At 33.5% G+C, this 16777-nt stretch overlaps 1 protein-coding gene across 3 annotated transcripts in view; it reads left to right on the top strand.

Annotated features, from left to right (window-relative positions):
* The window catches only part of METTL25 (methyltransferase like 25), a 123206-nt gene that overhangs the window by 25859 nt on the left and 80570 nt on the right, over nucleotides 1–16777 (top strand). For all 3 annotated transcript variants that reach the window (XM_078338070.1, XM_002752802.5, XM_009004310.5), the window contains exons 3-4: nucleotides 985–1091; nucleotides 13397–13996. In XM_078338070.1, coding sequence (XP_078194196.1) covers nucleotides 985–1091; nucleotides 13397–13996 — 707 coding nt within the window. The remainder of the gene's footprint in view (nucleotides 1–984; nucleotides 1092–13396; nucleotides 13997–16777) is intronic.

A 16777-nucleotide genomic window follows, 5' to 3' on the forward strand; every position in this document is an offset into this window, starting at 1 on the left:
AATTAAGACGTCTCCTTTGGAGACTATGTCCTAGAGTGCCCTCAGAATGTTGCCAAGAAAGTATTACCTTTCATCTATAGGACCATGAGTAACCAGCATCCATATCTGGAAAGACCTCATTAAAACCCAGTATTCCAATGTGGTAATCCCAGGTTAAGCTTATACCAAAGCATTCACAAATGTGAACATTGTCATGCCATAATAACCATTCCAGCCCTACATTTCAGTTACCCACCACCCAACTCCCACATGGCTGACGTTGACTGCCTTGTCATATGCTCTTTGGCCATTTTAATGTACTTTATAATGTGTAGCATACAGTATTATACTCCAAAGTGCAGTTCTAGAGTTCTGCAATGATGGAAATGTTCTGTGCTTGTGCTGCTCAGAACAGTAGAAACTAGCCACATGTGGCTGTTAAGTACTTCACCCGTGGCTAGTGCAGCATAGAATCTTAATTTTCAATTTTATTTGATTTAAGTATAAATTGCAGTAATCACATGTGGTTAAGTAGCACAGGTATTAGACAGCACAGGTAATGAAATGACTAAGTTTTTTTTCCTCACTTTTCTATTGGGTGATTCTTTTCATATTAATTTGTTGGAGTTTGTTTTATTTTATTCTTAGGTACAGATTCTCTGGAAGTATATGTGTTGGAATTATCTTCTCCCATTTGAGACTTGCCTTTTTACTCTCATAATGTTGTCTTTTGATGGAAAATGTCCTTTGTAGTCCAATTTACCAGTCTTTTTCATTGTAGTTAATTGTTAAGGAATAATTTTAATGTTCTATGGATTTTTATATTTACTTTATTAATTCAAATTTGATTTATAGTGGCCAAGTTAGTGGAGGTCTATCATCCAGAAACTGCAGTAGAATCTCTATATTATTTTTCTACTTAATTCAAAAAATATGAATATCAACTGATAATTCCTACTAAATTTTGATTCTTCAATAGCAGTATTTTACTTTTATTTTCATTAGGTAAAACTTTGAAGGCAGTTGAGTTTATGAATATGAAGAAATCTCATGAAGTTCAGGCAATGTCAGAGCTGATCAGCAGTATTGCTGACTACTATGGACTAAAGCAGGTGAGAATATTTCCCTATATTTTTAGGTATTAAAATTATTGCCACTTTTTGGTATTATTCAAATTCCACTTTTTTACTGTCATGTAGCCTTTAAAATGTCATTAAATAGTAGCATCATTTAAACATTAGTTCCTTTAAACATCAGATTCTTGAAGCATACGCTGTTATTTTCTAGTATATTACAAAAAATTTATAGTAAGATCAAGACATGACTGTTAATGTTTTACCACAAATTTTACTCTTTTCAGAATATATGGAAGTTGAGGTTAATTCTCTTTGATAAATTGTCACTCCAGCTTGAGGCAGCATTATGAAGATGACATTCTGTAAAGCTGTTTGCTGCCAGATGTTTTCAGGAGATGGGTTACGATAGTAACACAAAGTAGTTATGTTTTTAAGACTTGGATTATTTCATAGTGTTTGATTCATGATACATTCCTGTTTTGAAAAATAGTTCTTATGATAAGTAGTGATGTTGGAAAGTATATGTTAAAATAAGATTAATGATTGTATACATTGGCCTATAAAAATAGTAAGTGATTTTTCTTGTTCCTGTTTTATAAAAACTGCAAGTCTTTTCCTTAGCTCTCAAAGAAGATCAGTGGTGGCAATAGAGATTTTCCTTTCTTAATTTTTATTAGGTATTAGATTCTTTCCATAAATTCACCAAAATTAGAGATTTGAGTATGATTAGAAAACTATGAAAGTTTGGCTTCGGCATGCAGAGCCACTGTGGCAACATAGATCTCTTGGGTAGGGTATAGAGTAAAAGCTAAGGTAATACTAGTTTTCAACCTTTTCTCCGTATTATCATACTTAAGCAATAACTATCAGTATCAGGAACAGGCTTACTATGACAATGATACATAGATGAAGTAGAAGAGGCAAGTCCTTCCCCATGGTGCCGTATCATAATCTTGGGGAGTGAGTGCTGTTTCTAAATATCCTTCAGGTGGCAGCTGCCATCTATTAAGAGCAGTAATAATGGGAATGGTCTCTAGAGGAATAAATGCATAGTTTAGTTAGAATTAAAAGGGGCATAACAAGCTCAAGCTTAAGGCATCAGTTAATAACAGCAAGTCCACTGGAGACGACAAAGCCCTAAAGACAGAAAATTCAGATGGCTAGTAGTCAGGTAAGCCAGATAGAGGTTCTGTACATGGATGGTACGAATCCAGTTGCAGTGTAGGATAATGGAATAAAGGTCCAGTCTTGAGTGAAAATCTTGTTGGAATGAGGCAGAACAACAACAACTGGACTCAGATTTCACATAGAAACCAAGGCGAAGACACCCAGTCTTTTAATTTGGGAATACAAAGCAGAAGCAGAAAAATATAAAAGTGGCCAAAACATAATGTGTACTGTGTGAAAGGGATTTTAGTCAGGATACTTGTGGGTTGATTTACAGATTTTTTTAAATTACAAATATAATGATGTACACTGTGTAAGATTTATATATTCTTTAAATATAATTCAGTCTTATTCAGTCTTAATCACTTTCTAGCCAATGTGCAAAAATTTGTCCCTAACCCTAACTTTATTGAGATAATACATGAACTAATTTATTAATGTTAATTGTATAATGTGATGTTTTGTTACTATGTGTATATTTATATACATACAACATATATATACACACACACATATATACATAAATACATATATACATAAGCACACATACTCGTGTAACCTCTGTAATCAAGATACATGTTTCTATCACCCCAAAAAGTCTCCTCGTGTCTTTTTGCAAAGGACATACTTATGCACTCTAGGCTAGAGTGTGTATTGGTATAACCACTTTAAAAAACAATTTGACAGGCTCACACCTATAATCCCAGCACTTTGGGAGGCTGAGGCAGGTGGATCACAAGATCAAGAGATCGAGACCATCCTGGTCAACATGGTGTAACCCCGTCTCTACTAAAAATATAAAAATTAGCTGGGCATGGTGGTGCGTGCCTGTAGTACCCGCTACTCGGGAGGCTAAGGCAGGAGAATTGCTTGAACCCAGAAGGCGGAGGTTGCGGTGAGCCGAGATTGTGCCATTGCGCTCCAGTCTGGGTAACAACAATGAAACTCTGTCTCAAAAAAAAAAAAAAAAAGAAAAAGAAAAACAATTTGACATTATTTTGTAAACTTGAACAATCATATACCCTATTACTCATCAGTTTAACTTTAGATGTATACCCCTACCTAGAGAAATTTTGCACACAAGCATCAGGAGTTATATATAGTATAAGAATGTTCCTAAAAGCAGAAAGCTAGTAATACACCAAATGCTTATCCACAGGAGATTGGATAAACTGGTATATTTACATATTGAACATAATACACCAGTAAAGCTTAAATTACTACAGTACATATATGGATGAATATTAGAAACATAAAATAGAATAGGAAAAAGCAAGTTACAGAAGATTGCATATTTTATGGTACCATTTTAAATAGTTATTAAGGGAAATAATGGTATATTTTAATACAAAAATTATATGCAAAAAACTATTAAAGAAGCAAGAGAGGAGAGATCCAAGATGGCTGATCACTAGCTGCTCGGGATTGTAGCTCCCAGTGAAAACACAGAGAACGAGAGGACGCCACACTTTCAGACCAATTTTTGTTGCTCACAGACCAGGAGATTCCCAGCAGAGGAGCCCCACAGGTTGCCAGCGCAACTCTTGTGGCCGGTGCGGTGGTTTTGCCGGTGCCTTGGCATGGTGGTTCTTGGTGCAGAATAAATGGGACTGGGTCCCCTTTTGGTCGACGTTTGGAGCTCCAGGAAGGCAGAGTTGCCTATTCAGCTGATTGAAGGACGGACTTAAGAAGGAAGCCAGACCAGAGATTCCCGGGCAGAAAAGCACCATCAATCTTAATGCCGCTGTTTTAGCCAGCATAGTGGGTTGCTCAGATTCCAGCACTGGGAATCAACAAGTTAGACATTTACTCAGAATTAATTAGAAAGTCGGTAATTACAAAGATGATAGATGGAGAAATATATAATGATGGGACAAAACGAGCCTAAAAAGGCTGAGAATACCCAAAATCAGAATGCCTTTCCCTCTATAGGGGATCACAGTTCCTCATCAGCAACGGAACAAGGCCTGATGGAGAACGAGTGCATCAGAAGTAGGCTTCAGAAGGTGAATAATAAGAAACTTCTGTGAGTTAAAAGAACGTGTTTTAACCCAATGCAAAGAAACTAAGAACTTTGAAAAAAGGTTTGATGAAATCCTAAGGAGAATAGACAATTTAGAGAGGAATATAAATGAATTAATGGAACTGAAGAATACAATGAGAGAACTCCGTGAAGTAAGCACCGGTTTTAACAGTTGACTTGATCAAACAGAAGAAAGGATATCAGAGGTTGAAGACCAAATTAATGAAATGAAATGAGAAGACAAGATTAGAGAAGAAAGAGTGAAAAGGAATGAGCTAAGTCTCCAAGAAATATGGGACTATGTGAAAATACCTAATTTACGTTTGATAGGTGTACCTGAATGTTATGAAGAGAATGAATTCAAGCTGGAAAATATACTTCAGGATATTATTCAGGAAAACTTTCCTAACCTAGTAAGGCAGGACAATATTCAACTCCAGGAAATACAGAGAACACCACAAAGATATTCCTCAAGTAGAGCAACTCCAAGATACATAATCGTTAGATTCACCAGGGTTGAAATAAAGGCGAAAATTCTAAGGGCAGCTAGAGAGAAGGGTCAGGTTACCCCTAAAGGGAAGCCTATCAGACTCACAGCAGATCTCTCAGCAGAAACCCTACAAACTAGAAGAGAGTGGGGGTCAATATTCAATATCCTCAAAGAAATGAATTTTCAACCCAAAATCTCATACCCAGCCAAACTGAGCTTTAAAAATGAAGGAAAAATAAAATTTTTCATGAACAAGCAAGCACTCAGAGATTTTACCACCACCAGGCCTGCTTTACAAGAACTTCTGAAAGAAGCACTATACACAGAATGGAATAACCAGGATCAGTCATCCCAAAAACTTACCAAAACGTAAAGAATATCTCCATAATGAAGTATCTGTATCAACTAATGGGTAAAATAGCCAACTACATTAAATGACAATATTAAACTCACAAATATCAATAATCCTAAATTTAAATGGATTAAATACCTCAATCAAAGACAAAGAAAGGAAAATTGAATAAAAGTCAAAACCCATTGGTATGCTGTATCCAGATCCATCCCATAAGCAAGGACACACAAAGACTCAAAACAAAGCTTTGGTGGAAGACTTACCAATCAAATGGAGAGCAAAAAACAAAACAAAACAAAACAAAACAAAACAGGAGTTGTAACTTTCGTCTCTGACAAAATAGACTTTAATATTAACAAAGAAGGACATTATATAATGGTAAAAGGATCAATACAACAATAGGAGTCAATGATCATAAATATATATGCACCCAATATAGGAACACCCAGATACATAAGACAAATTTTCAATGACTTATAGAGACTTGGACTCCCACACAATAATGGCGGGAGACTTTGACACCACTTTGTTAATATGCAACGGATCAACGAGATAGAAAACTAACAGGGACATTTATGATTTGATCTCAGACCTGCAACAAGTAAATTCAGTGAATATCTATAGAATTTTTCACCCCAGGTCCACAGAACATACCTTTTTCTCAGTATCACATTACACCTATTTTGAAAGTGACCACATAATTGGAAATAAATCATTCTTCAGCATTTGCATAGCATTTCACAGACTTAAATGAAATATTGGTTGGCTGTTGGTTTGTTATTTTCTTCCCTTGTTCCTTCCTGTCTCCTCTGATAAGTACAATTATCGGCATAAAAAAGGTTTTTAATACCTATTTTTAGATTGCATTCCAGCCTGGGCAATAGAGCAAGATTCCTCTTCTCTCTTCCCCTTTCTTTTTCTCTTTTTTTTTTTCTTTAAAAAAAAAGAAAGAAAGAAAACGTAGCTCTGATTATGTCACTTCTTTGGATCAACAACAACAACAACAAAGAAAAATAGACTGTTACTGTTGGAGGGGCTCAGAGTAGGATGGGAAGGTAATGGGAGCTGGAGCCTGGAAACGGAAACCCAAAGATAGTACACAGGACCCATTGAGGTAAAGGTCTGGCAGGATTTAACCTAATTGTTCATGCAGCTCATATAAATTCATGATTTTTCTTAAAAGCTCATAACAAACATGCATAATAAGGCAGTTGTGTCTTTTACATTGTTTAGTTAGTGTGTTCTTTTCTCTTTACATTAATTGGCACTCCAAGGCAGGTCAAATCAAAAGGTTTGGCTGAGACTCTTTTTTTCTTTGGCTTTTTCTGTTAGGTCTAATAGTGTCTGGAGAAGAATGCAATAGTTTTATTTTTTCCAGAGATAGAAAAAAAAAAGAAGCAAGAGAATTATAAACAATAATTTGGTATCAGTTGTTGCCTGGTAGAAGCAGGGAGACAGAATATGGAAGGAAAACATAGGTATATGCAGTATGAATATTAACATTCTAGGTATTAGGATGGTTGTTGGGTTCATGGACATAGCACATGCTGCAGGGTGCCTGATCTAAATACTCTCAGGCCTTTTGTTTCATGATATGCCAGACTGGCTTCTACCAGGTAGTGTCTGTATTTCTTCCTTCTGGGTTTTGCTGTGACTGTGGAGCAAGCACTGCCTGCATATAAGTCCTGGGAATTAATTCTTCCCAGTGAGCTGCTCTGAAGCAGTAATTGACACAGCATTTCAACTGGGATGATTCTGAGGTATGGTATGTATTCTACACCTCAGTCTCAGAATTTCCCGGTAGGATTAAACCCAGGTTGCCTGAATGTGGTATCTTGCTTAATAGCACATATTTTATTGGGCTGCTTTTTTTTTTCTCTTTTATACTTCATTACCAGTGTCCTTTAACCTCTCAAATAAAACATATGTAATATTTCATTGTGCATATGTACCATGTTTTCTTTATCCATAAATTCATTTATTGGCACTTAGGTTGACTCCATATTTTGTCTATTATGAATTGTGCTACAGTAAACATGGGTGTGGAGATATATACAGATTTACAGATTTCAATATACAGATTTCCTTTTTTTTCTTTTTAGTTATATACCCAGTAGTGGAATTGCTAGATCATACTGCATTTCTATGTTTGTTTATTGAAGAACCCATAATGGCTGTACTAATTTACGTTCCTACCAACAGTATATGAGTTCTCTTTCCTCTACATTCTTGCCAATGCCTATCTTAATGCTTTTTGATAATAGCCATTCTAACTGGGATGAGATGATATTATAGTTTTTATTTGCATTTCTCTAATGCTTAGTGATGTTTACCATTTTTTTTCATAGAACTGTTGGCCATTTGTATGTCTTCATTTGAAAATGTCTATTCAGATCTTTTACCCATTTTTAAATCATATTATTTGCTTTTATTCCATTGAGTTGTTTGTGTCCCTTATGAATTCTGGTTGTTAATCCCTTGTCAGGAGGGTAGTTTGCACATATTTTCTCCCAATCTGTGTGTGTCTCTTCACTCTGATTGTTTACTTTGCTGTGCAGAAGCTTTTTAGCTTAATTGGATCCCATTTTTGTCCATTGCCCATTTTTCCTGTGGTTTCCCTTGCTTTTGAGGTCCTACTCAAGAAATCTTTGCCTGGACCAGTGTCCTGGAATGTTTCCCCAATGTTTTCTTCTAGTAGTTTCATAGATTCAGGTCTTAGATTTAAGTCCTTAATCCATTTTAATTTGATTTTTGTATATGGTGAGAGATAGGGGGTCTTTCATTCTTCTGCTTATGGATATCCAGTTTTACCATTTGTTGAAGAGACTGTGCTTACCCTAATATATCTTCTTGGCACCTTTGTTGAAAATGGGTTGACTGTTCTAATTAGGAAAGATTAACAATAACCCAGCAAAAACAAGCAATGGGGAAAGGACTTCATGTTTAATAAATGGTGTTGGAAAAACTGGCTAGCAATGTGCAGAATGCAGAAACTGGACCCCTGCCTGTCAGCTTACCCTAAAATTAACTCCAGATAGATCAAATATTTGAACATAAAACCTAACACCATAAAAACACTAGAAGAAAACGTAGGCAAAACCATCCAGGACATAGGCATAGGCAAGGACTTCAGACTAAAACACCAAAAGCAGTGGCAACAAAAGCCAGGATAGACAAATGAGATCTAATTAAACTCCAGAGCTTCTGTACAGCAAAAGAAACCATCATTAGAGTGAATCAGCCACCAACAAAATAGGAAAAAATTTTTGCAATCTACCCATCTGACAAAGGGCTAATATCCAGAATCTACAAAGAACTAAAACAGATGTAGAAGAAAAAAACAAACAACCCCATTCAAAAGTGGGCAAAGGATATGAACAGACACTTTTCAAAAGAGGACATATATGAGGCCGAAAAACTTATGAAAAAATGCTCATCATCACTGGTCATTAGTCAAAACCACACTGAGATATCATCTCATGCCCATTAGAATGGCAATCATTAAAAAATCTGGAGACAACAGGTGCTGGAGAGGATATGGAGAAATAAGAACACTCTTACACAGTTGGTGGGAGTATAAATTAGTACAACCATTGTAGAACACAGTGTGGCAATTTCTCAAGGATCTAGAAATAGAAATTCCATTTGACCCAGCAATCCCACTATTGGGTATATACCCAAAGAACTATAAATCGTTCTACTATAAAGACACATGCACACATATGTTCATTGCAGCTCTGTGTACAATAGCAAATACCTGGAACCAACCCAAATGCCCATCAATGATAGACTGGACAAAGAAAATGTGGTACATATACACTATGGAATACTATGCAGTCATAAAAAAACAATGAGTTCCTGTCCTTTGTAGGGACTTGGATGAATCCGGAAACCATCATTCTCAGCAAACTGACCCAAGAACAGAAAGCTAAGCACCATATGGTCTCAGTCATAAGTGGGTGTTATACAACGAGAACATGTGGACCCAGGGAGAGGAGCATCACACACAGGGGACAGTTGGGTGGGGTAGGGGAGAGATAATGGGGGTGGGGGGTGGGAAGGGATAACATGGGGAAAAACCTACAGTAAAATAAATTAAAAGGTTATAAGTGTATTTTAATGTGTATGTTGATATATTTTAAAGATAAAAAATTAAAACAAAATGGAGGAACTTACCTGGGGATAGTTAAAAAGCTTTTGATACAGAGGGGAAGGACAAGTAAGACATCATTGTAAGGATAATAGAGTTAAAACTTTCAGGAGATAAGAGAGCTATTCATTGGATAATCTAGAGGAAAAACTTTTTGTATAGAGGGAACAACAGGTTCAGTGGCCCTGAACATGCCTACTTTGTTTCTAAAACATCCAGGAAGTCAGACTGAACAAGCAAAAAGTAGTAGGAGCTGAGGTTGGGGTGGAAGAGGAAAGTTGGAGTGTCTTGGGAGTCATTGTGATAATTTGGATTTTTTTTATCTTGAATGAGATTGGAAGCCATTGGAGCCACTGGATCATTCTTTCTACTCTGTTGGGTTGTATTATGAAACAGTTATTTCCACTATATTTGCCTCTTTCTTTATCATAGTCTTTGTGGATATTCAAGCTGGTTACTTTGCAAAATTAGCTCCTATCTGATCAGGAACTTCCAGAGTTGAAGCAAAAAAGCTCAGCAACCATAGGAGTTAACAGTATGAGATAAAGCCAAAGAGACAATGAGAGATTTGCTAAGAGTAGTGATATGATCAGAATTTGTTTTTCCCTGTTGAAAATAGAGTGAAAGGGGAAATGTGAGAGCAGGGAGATGACTAAGAAAGCCATTGCAGTTAACCAGGCTCAGGATGGAGTTGGTATGAAGTAGCTCTGGTAAAGTGAGGTGATCATGGATTTGTCCACAATTCAAACAAAGCTTATAAGAGACAGAAGGAGTCATGTTCTCTACCTGGAGGTATGTAAATACTATTAACTGTGATGGAGAAAATTTTAGGAGGGACAGGTCTTAAAAAGAATATCACAAGTTCAGTTTCAAGTGTGTTAAATTTTAGATGTTTATTAGATATCTGTGGAAGTGGAAATGTTAGGTTTGCTGTTGGATATGAGAGGATCAGTTAATGGAAGAATTCCAAACTGAAGTTATAAATTTGAGAGTCATTAGCTTGGAATGGTAATTAGATCTCTAGGTCTGTCAGCAAAATTTATCTTTTCTATCTAAAGTATAGTGCCATACTAATGTTATTAAAAAATTTAACCACTACCCATAACATTATTTCTGTGGGAAAGTCTCCTAAACAGTGTTGGGAGACTCAGAAGATCCCTCCCACCAGGTATTGGACTAGAGACACCTGTCTTCAAACCTATAATGTATGGCGTATGATCCAGCATGAAAAAGTCTATTGTGGGGAAGGGGTTGGAGATCAGGTTGTTGGGGATTTTCCAATTTTGACCAGAAATTTTCAAGACAAAACTAATTAAATGACAGAGTTTCTACTATATAGCTCTTGCATGAGTAGAATATGACATCTACAGTTAGATTGTTGTTTCTCAAAGTCAGTAATTTACAGTTGTATGCTGCATAAGGACATTTCAGTCAGCTGCAGACCACATATAAGATGGTAGTACCATAACATATATAATACCATATTTTTATTATACCTTTTATATGTTTAGACACACGAATATTTATCAATTTGTTATGTATTCAGTGCAGTAATATGCTGTACAGGTTTTTAGCCTAATTGTGTAGTAGGCCATACCATCAGGGTTTGTGTAAGCATACTCAAAGATGTTTGCATAACAACAAAATTTCTTAATATATTTCTCAGAACATATTCCCATCATTGAGTGATGCATGACTGTATATAATGCTTCCATGTTTTCCTGAAATACCTATCCTGGAACAGTAACATAAAATGAAAGTATAGGGAATTATTACTAAGTTCATTTTGTATTTATGAGACATTATTTACTGAAGTTTTACCTATGAACTGGTCTCATTGTGAGAACTTGAAATGTTTGAGGATTTAATTAAGGATATGCATTACTATAAGTATAGGAATGTTTCCTTGAGTGTCTCATACTTATGTCAGGATTTTATTGACTTTAGGAATTAAACATGTATGAGTAGATAATGATCTGTTGTGAGTATTTCTATAATTTGCCATTTATTTTATGAAATGACATGGCAATAATCTTTGTAATTTTTTATTCTCTTATTTTTTTTATTGAATTTGTAATTTAGATACTCACCAACTCTAGGTTTGATAAATTTTGGTAATTATAACAGTTACGTAACCACTAGCATAATTAAGAATATTTCTATCCTCCTAAAAACTTTCCTTGTGTCCTTTTGTAGGATATTTTCTTTTTCATTCTCAGAGAATCACTGATCTACTTTTAGTTTTGACTTTCCTAGAATATTGTACAAATGGAATCATAAGATGTAGACTTCTTATATCAGTTCTTCCACTTAGCACATAGCATTTGGGAGCCATTGATATCTTTTTGTGTATTAATGCCTTCTTCCATTTTATTGCTGAGTAGTATGCCATAGTCCAAGATATGCTACTACTTCTTTTATTATTTACCAATTGATGGACATTTGAGTTGTTTCTATTTTTTCCCAACTGTGAATAAGATTGCTCTGAATATTCACATATAAGCTTTTGTATGGACATGTTTTACTTTCTCTTGGATGAATAGAAGTGAGATAGATGGATCATTTGTAAAGTGTATATTTAACTTTATGGTAAACTCACAGTGTTTTCCAAAGTGGCCCTACCATTTGACATTTATATATATCTCACTGTGGTGGTGGTTTGCATTTCTTTAGTAATATTAGGCATCTTTTCACATTGGCAATATGTATATTTTATTTTGTGAAGTGTATGTTTGAATATTTTGCCCATTTTCTAATCAGGTTGCTTGTCTTCTTATTGGGTTGTAAGATTTTTTTATTCTAGATATAAATCCTTTCTCAGATAAATGTTTTGCATATAGTTCTTATTTTTATTTTTTTAACAGAAGTTTTAATTTTAATAAACTTTATTTCAAAAATTCTTTTGTTATTCCTGATTTTTATGCCCTGTATAAAAAATGTTTGCCTATCAGAATGTCACAATTTTCTTCCATGTTTTCTTCCATAAAATATCATTTTTCTATTATATTTAGATCTGTGAGCCACTTTTAATTAGTTTTTGTGTTTGGTGTGTGACAGGCAAAATTCTCTCTCTTTTTTTTTTTTTTGTATTAACATCTAGTTACACCATTACCATTTGTTGAAAAACCTATCTTCTGCATTAAATTATCTTGGGGACTTTGTCAAAAATCAGTTGATTATACAAGTATGGATCTACTTCTGGACTTTTTTTTTTGCCCCGTTCATTTATATGTCTATACCAGCTGTAGCTATACTATACTGTTTTAGCTTTATATTCTTGAATCAGTAAAATTCTTCAACCTTATTCTTTTTCAAAATTGTTTTTATTTTTCTAGGCATTTTTTCCCTTATTTTATAAATTATAATATCCACTTATCAATTTCTTTACAAAGCTTAGCTAGGATTTTAATTAGGATTGAATTGAAACATGAAGAAAGAATTGCCATCTTTGTATTGAGTCCACTATTTCATGAACATGGTATATCTCATATCAAACTTTTAAATTTTTTATGCAATATTTTATAGTTTTCAGTGTATAGGTTTTGTACATCCTTTGTTAAATTTATTCCTACATATTCTATTTTAATTGAATTGTTTTACATTTTTACTTCCTAATTTTTCTTTTTTTTTTTAATAGAGACAGGATCTTGCTCTATTGGCCAGGGTAGTCTTAAACTCTTGGGATTAAGCAGTCCTCCCTCCTTGGCCTCCCCAAATGCTGGGATTATAGGCATGAGCCACCAACCTTGACTCCTAATTGGTTTTTGCTGTTATATTATATATGTTCTGATGATTCATTGTTAATTTTATTGACTTTGTATCCTGAAACATTACTAAATTCACTTACTATTTCTGTTAGCTTTTTGTATATTTTTTAGGATATTCTGCAGACATAATAATGTCATCTATGTATATAGAATTTCTTCCCTTACATTATTTATTTATTTGACTTCTTTTCCTTGACTTAGTATACCAGCTAGAACCTCTATAAAATGTTATATAAAAATGATGAGTGGTTGGTTTTTCAAGGAATAAAAAAACTAAAATTTAAAATAATATTTAAGTTATATAATTCATTTGTTTGGTTACTTCAAAAAAATCTACAATGCTTTCTATTACCATTTGCCTAAAATTCTTTGTTCTTTTTTTCTAACTTTAGGTGATTGACTTGGGTTCCGGGAAAGGCTACCTAAGCTCCTTTTTGTCCTTGAAGTATGGCTTAAAAGTTTATGGAATTGATTCCTCAAATACCAATACTCATGGAGCTGAGGAGAGAAACAGAAAATTGAAGAAACATTGGAAACTGTGTCATGCTCAGTCAAGATTAGATGTCAGTGAACTGGCATTAAAAATGTCAAAAGAAAGGAAAGCGCAAAATGCAATTAAAAATAAAGCAGATATTGAGGAAGTTTTTAATAACAGTCTTACAAATCAAGAAAAGATGTCTACCTCAGATTTTTTACCTGATTTTTCTGGCTCTGTGATTTCTAATATCAGAAATCAGATGGAAACCCTACATTCTCAGCCACATCAGGAAGAAAATTTGTGTTTTGAAAATGTCTTTCCTCTTATAGACCTTTTGCCTATTAATGCCATAGAGCCTACTTCTTCACAGCAAATACCCAACAGAGAAACATCTGAAGTCAATAAAGAGAGAAGAAAAATGACATCAAAGTCAAGAGAATCAAATATATATTTACCTTTAACCTCTTTTATCACTGCTGACTCAGAACTCCATGACATTATTGAAGATTTGGAGGTGACTTTATTTTGGAATTATTTAATTTGATTCATAAAAATATCGAATTCAATTTTAATAGTAGCTTACTTAATATACATATCTCACTTGATCACATTAATCTAACAGACCAAGAAAATAAAATCATAAGTAGGCTTTCATTATTCCCACACCTATCAGAATCTGACATGAGCCTATTCAGAATAAAATATCCTTTACTCATTTCAAACCTCTTGAGTCAAATAGAAGTACTAGCACAAAAGCTAGTAAGTAAACTAAGTTCTCACTCTGCAGATTAGGAATTGCTACAATTCTAAACAAGCAATTAAATTTTAATTTAAATTTGAAGCAAAGGGATATCTAGAACAAAATAGTATTCAATATTAGACTTGCCAGTATGGAATTTTCTTGAGCAAGAGTAGCTTCTAAGTGTTTTTCAAACCTTGAACTTCTTCTAAATTACAAGTATGTCAGTTTATGTAATTGAAAGACAGCAGAACTTCAACAAAGGCAACCTTGCATGTTAAAACAGCATTATAGAGGAGCCTTTGGAGATCATCTGGCCTAACTCATTGTCTCAAAAAAGAACAAAAAAGGTACCCTTGGGAGTTGTAGTACCCTTGTAACTTTTTTTTTTAAGAAAGTCTTCCCTGAAGAAATGTGTAAATAAAAGATACTAGAGTTATTTATCAATTTAAATTCGTGTTTGATAGATGATTAATGTTTTGCCATTTTTTTAATGGGAACTTTTTCTTTTTCCCAGATATTTCTGGATTTAAGGGAATCTAGTGTACCTTCATGAATTCTTTTTTTTATACATGAAATAAATAATTAAGCTATTTTAGACTTTCTCTTAGGGTTAAGCAATCCCAATTACTTTAGCTTAATTTTTAAAAATGTCAGTTTCTAGTACATGTTATCACTTTCTAATTTTCTCAGTATCTTGCTAAAAGTATGTGATCAAAACTGTATGCAAACTCTTGTAAGAATCATCTAAAATAAGATATGCTGGAAGAATGTATCTTAGATCCTGTAGTGAATCACAATTTAATTACAGAATTAACTAACACCTCCTATTCCCTTCACCCTCTCAAAATACTTAAAATATGTTACTAGTAGGATAATACGGTGATTACATATTTTTGTCTCCTAGCTGCTACTTGGTAATATTTATTAATTCTATATGATAAATGCAATAAAGAATGAGTTTAAATGTTCTTGTATGTTTTTAGAGACAGCTAACTTAAGCATAAAAAGAGAAATTTGTAGCTTTGTTGCTCTACCCTTAATTAGCACTAAATCTTACATTTTTGAATTATTTTTACTTATGACATCATAATATCTAAATAAAACCTATGTAAACTAATCATGAAGACAAGCAGAGTAGCTGCATAACCCTCTAAAAACTGTGCTTTGAAAAGATAGTGCTTGAAGCAACTGAGTGTTCTATCAGGTCAAAAACCATTTACAGACACAATTTTTTTTCGTTAGTTTCATTTCAGCTCTCTTTTATGTCTAGGGTACATAGGTTAAAATAACATTTTCAGTAAAATAATTTTTAAAAATCTTTGAAACAATTATATTCTGACAGTTATAAAAATGTACTTGAGACACAAGTTAATACTTAACGTTATTTTGAATTTGTAAAGTAAATTATAATTATAAAAAATGGACAGTGTTTTCTAAATTTTATTATATGGTATGTACTAAGTCATTCACAGGGATTAGTTTACTTAAGTTTTGAAAGAACCTATTGAGATGAGGTACTGTTATTATCTCCATCTTACAGTTGAGGAAGCTAAAGCACTGAAAAGTTATGCTTTCCTAATCACACTGTGATGGAACTTGAATTTAAACAGGCTGTTTCCCAAGACTGTGCTCTTAATGATTGCACTACAGTTTATGTAATTAGTTCATTAATAATCAATACTTTAACATCTCTTGAGTAAACTCATGTATCTTTGATATTTTATTTAGAACTTTAAAATTAATTTTAGCTGGTATTGTAAAGGAATTCTTCTGTTGGATGAGGAATACTTTAGAGAACACTTTGAGACACATGATGTTTTAATTTTAAAAAACTAGAAATTAATATACCTATATTCACAGATTTACACTGAAAACATGACCTTTATATTATCAGAGTTTAAGAGTGTCATCTGGAAAAATGAGAGGGTGATATTAGAAATTTTTTAGTTACAAATGTGAAAGTATGTGATTCTAATAGGGTACAAGTTTTCTGTATAATTTTTTTTTTTTCTATACAGGTTTCTTTTTACTCCTTCTTTAACTAAATTTCTATGAATCATGTCAAAGACAGAAAAGTATTATAGTAAATTCAACTTTAAAATGATTGTTATATTGAACAAGATTCCTTGCATCTTACCTTTGTACCCATTGTACCCATGTGTGTGTATACATTTAAATTAGGCTTTGGATAATTAGAATAAACATTTCATATGAGAATTCTAAGTAAAATGTATGTTATAACATTTGGAAAAAAATGTTTTAAGTAAATGTTATATTGTCATATTTGATGCAGTGAATAAACTAAGATTTCTGTTGTTAAAGTAGAGATACCAAGTTTGCAACAGTTATATTTATTTTTCATAGCAATATTTTATAAGGTTTTTGATGGGCAATCTGAGAAGTGAAATTAATTTTAAAAATTAATGCTATGGTAAAAGTGTGATATAAATATATATGAAAGCGCAGGTTTGGTCTAGTAATACATGTTACATTCTATTAGTACAATTGTTGCTTTGTCAAATATTAGTTGTAAAATGAGAGAAAATATAAACA

Source organism: Callithrix jacchus, chromosome 9 (assembly GCF_049354715.1).
Source record: "Callithrix jacchus isolate 240 chromosome 9, calJac240_pri, whole genome shotgun sequence".
In the NCBI taxonomy this organism is placed as follows: Eukaryota; Metazoa; Chordata; class Mammalia; order Primates; family Cebidae; genus Callithrix; species Callithrix jacchus.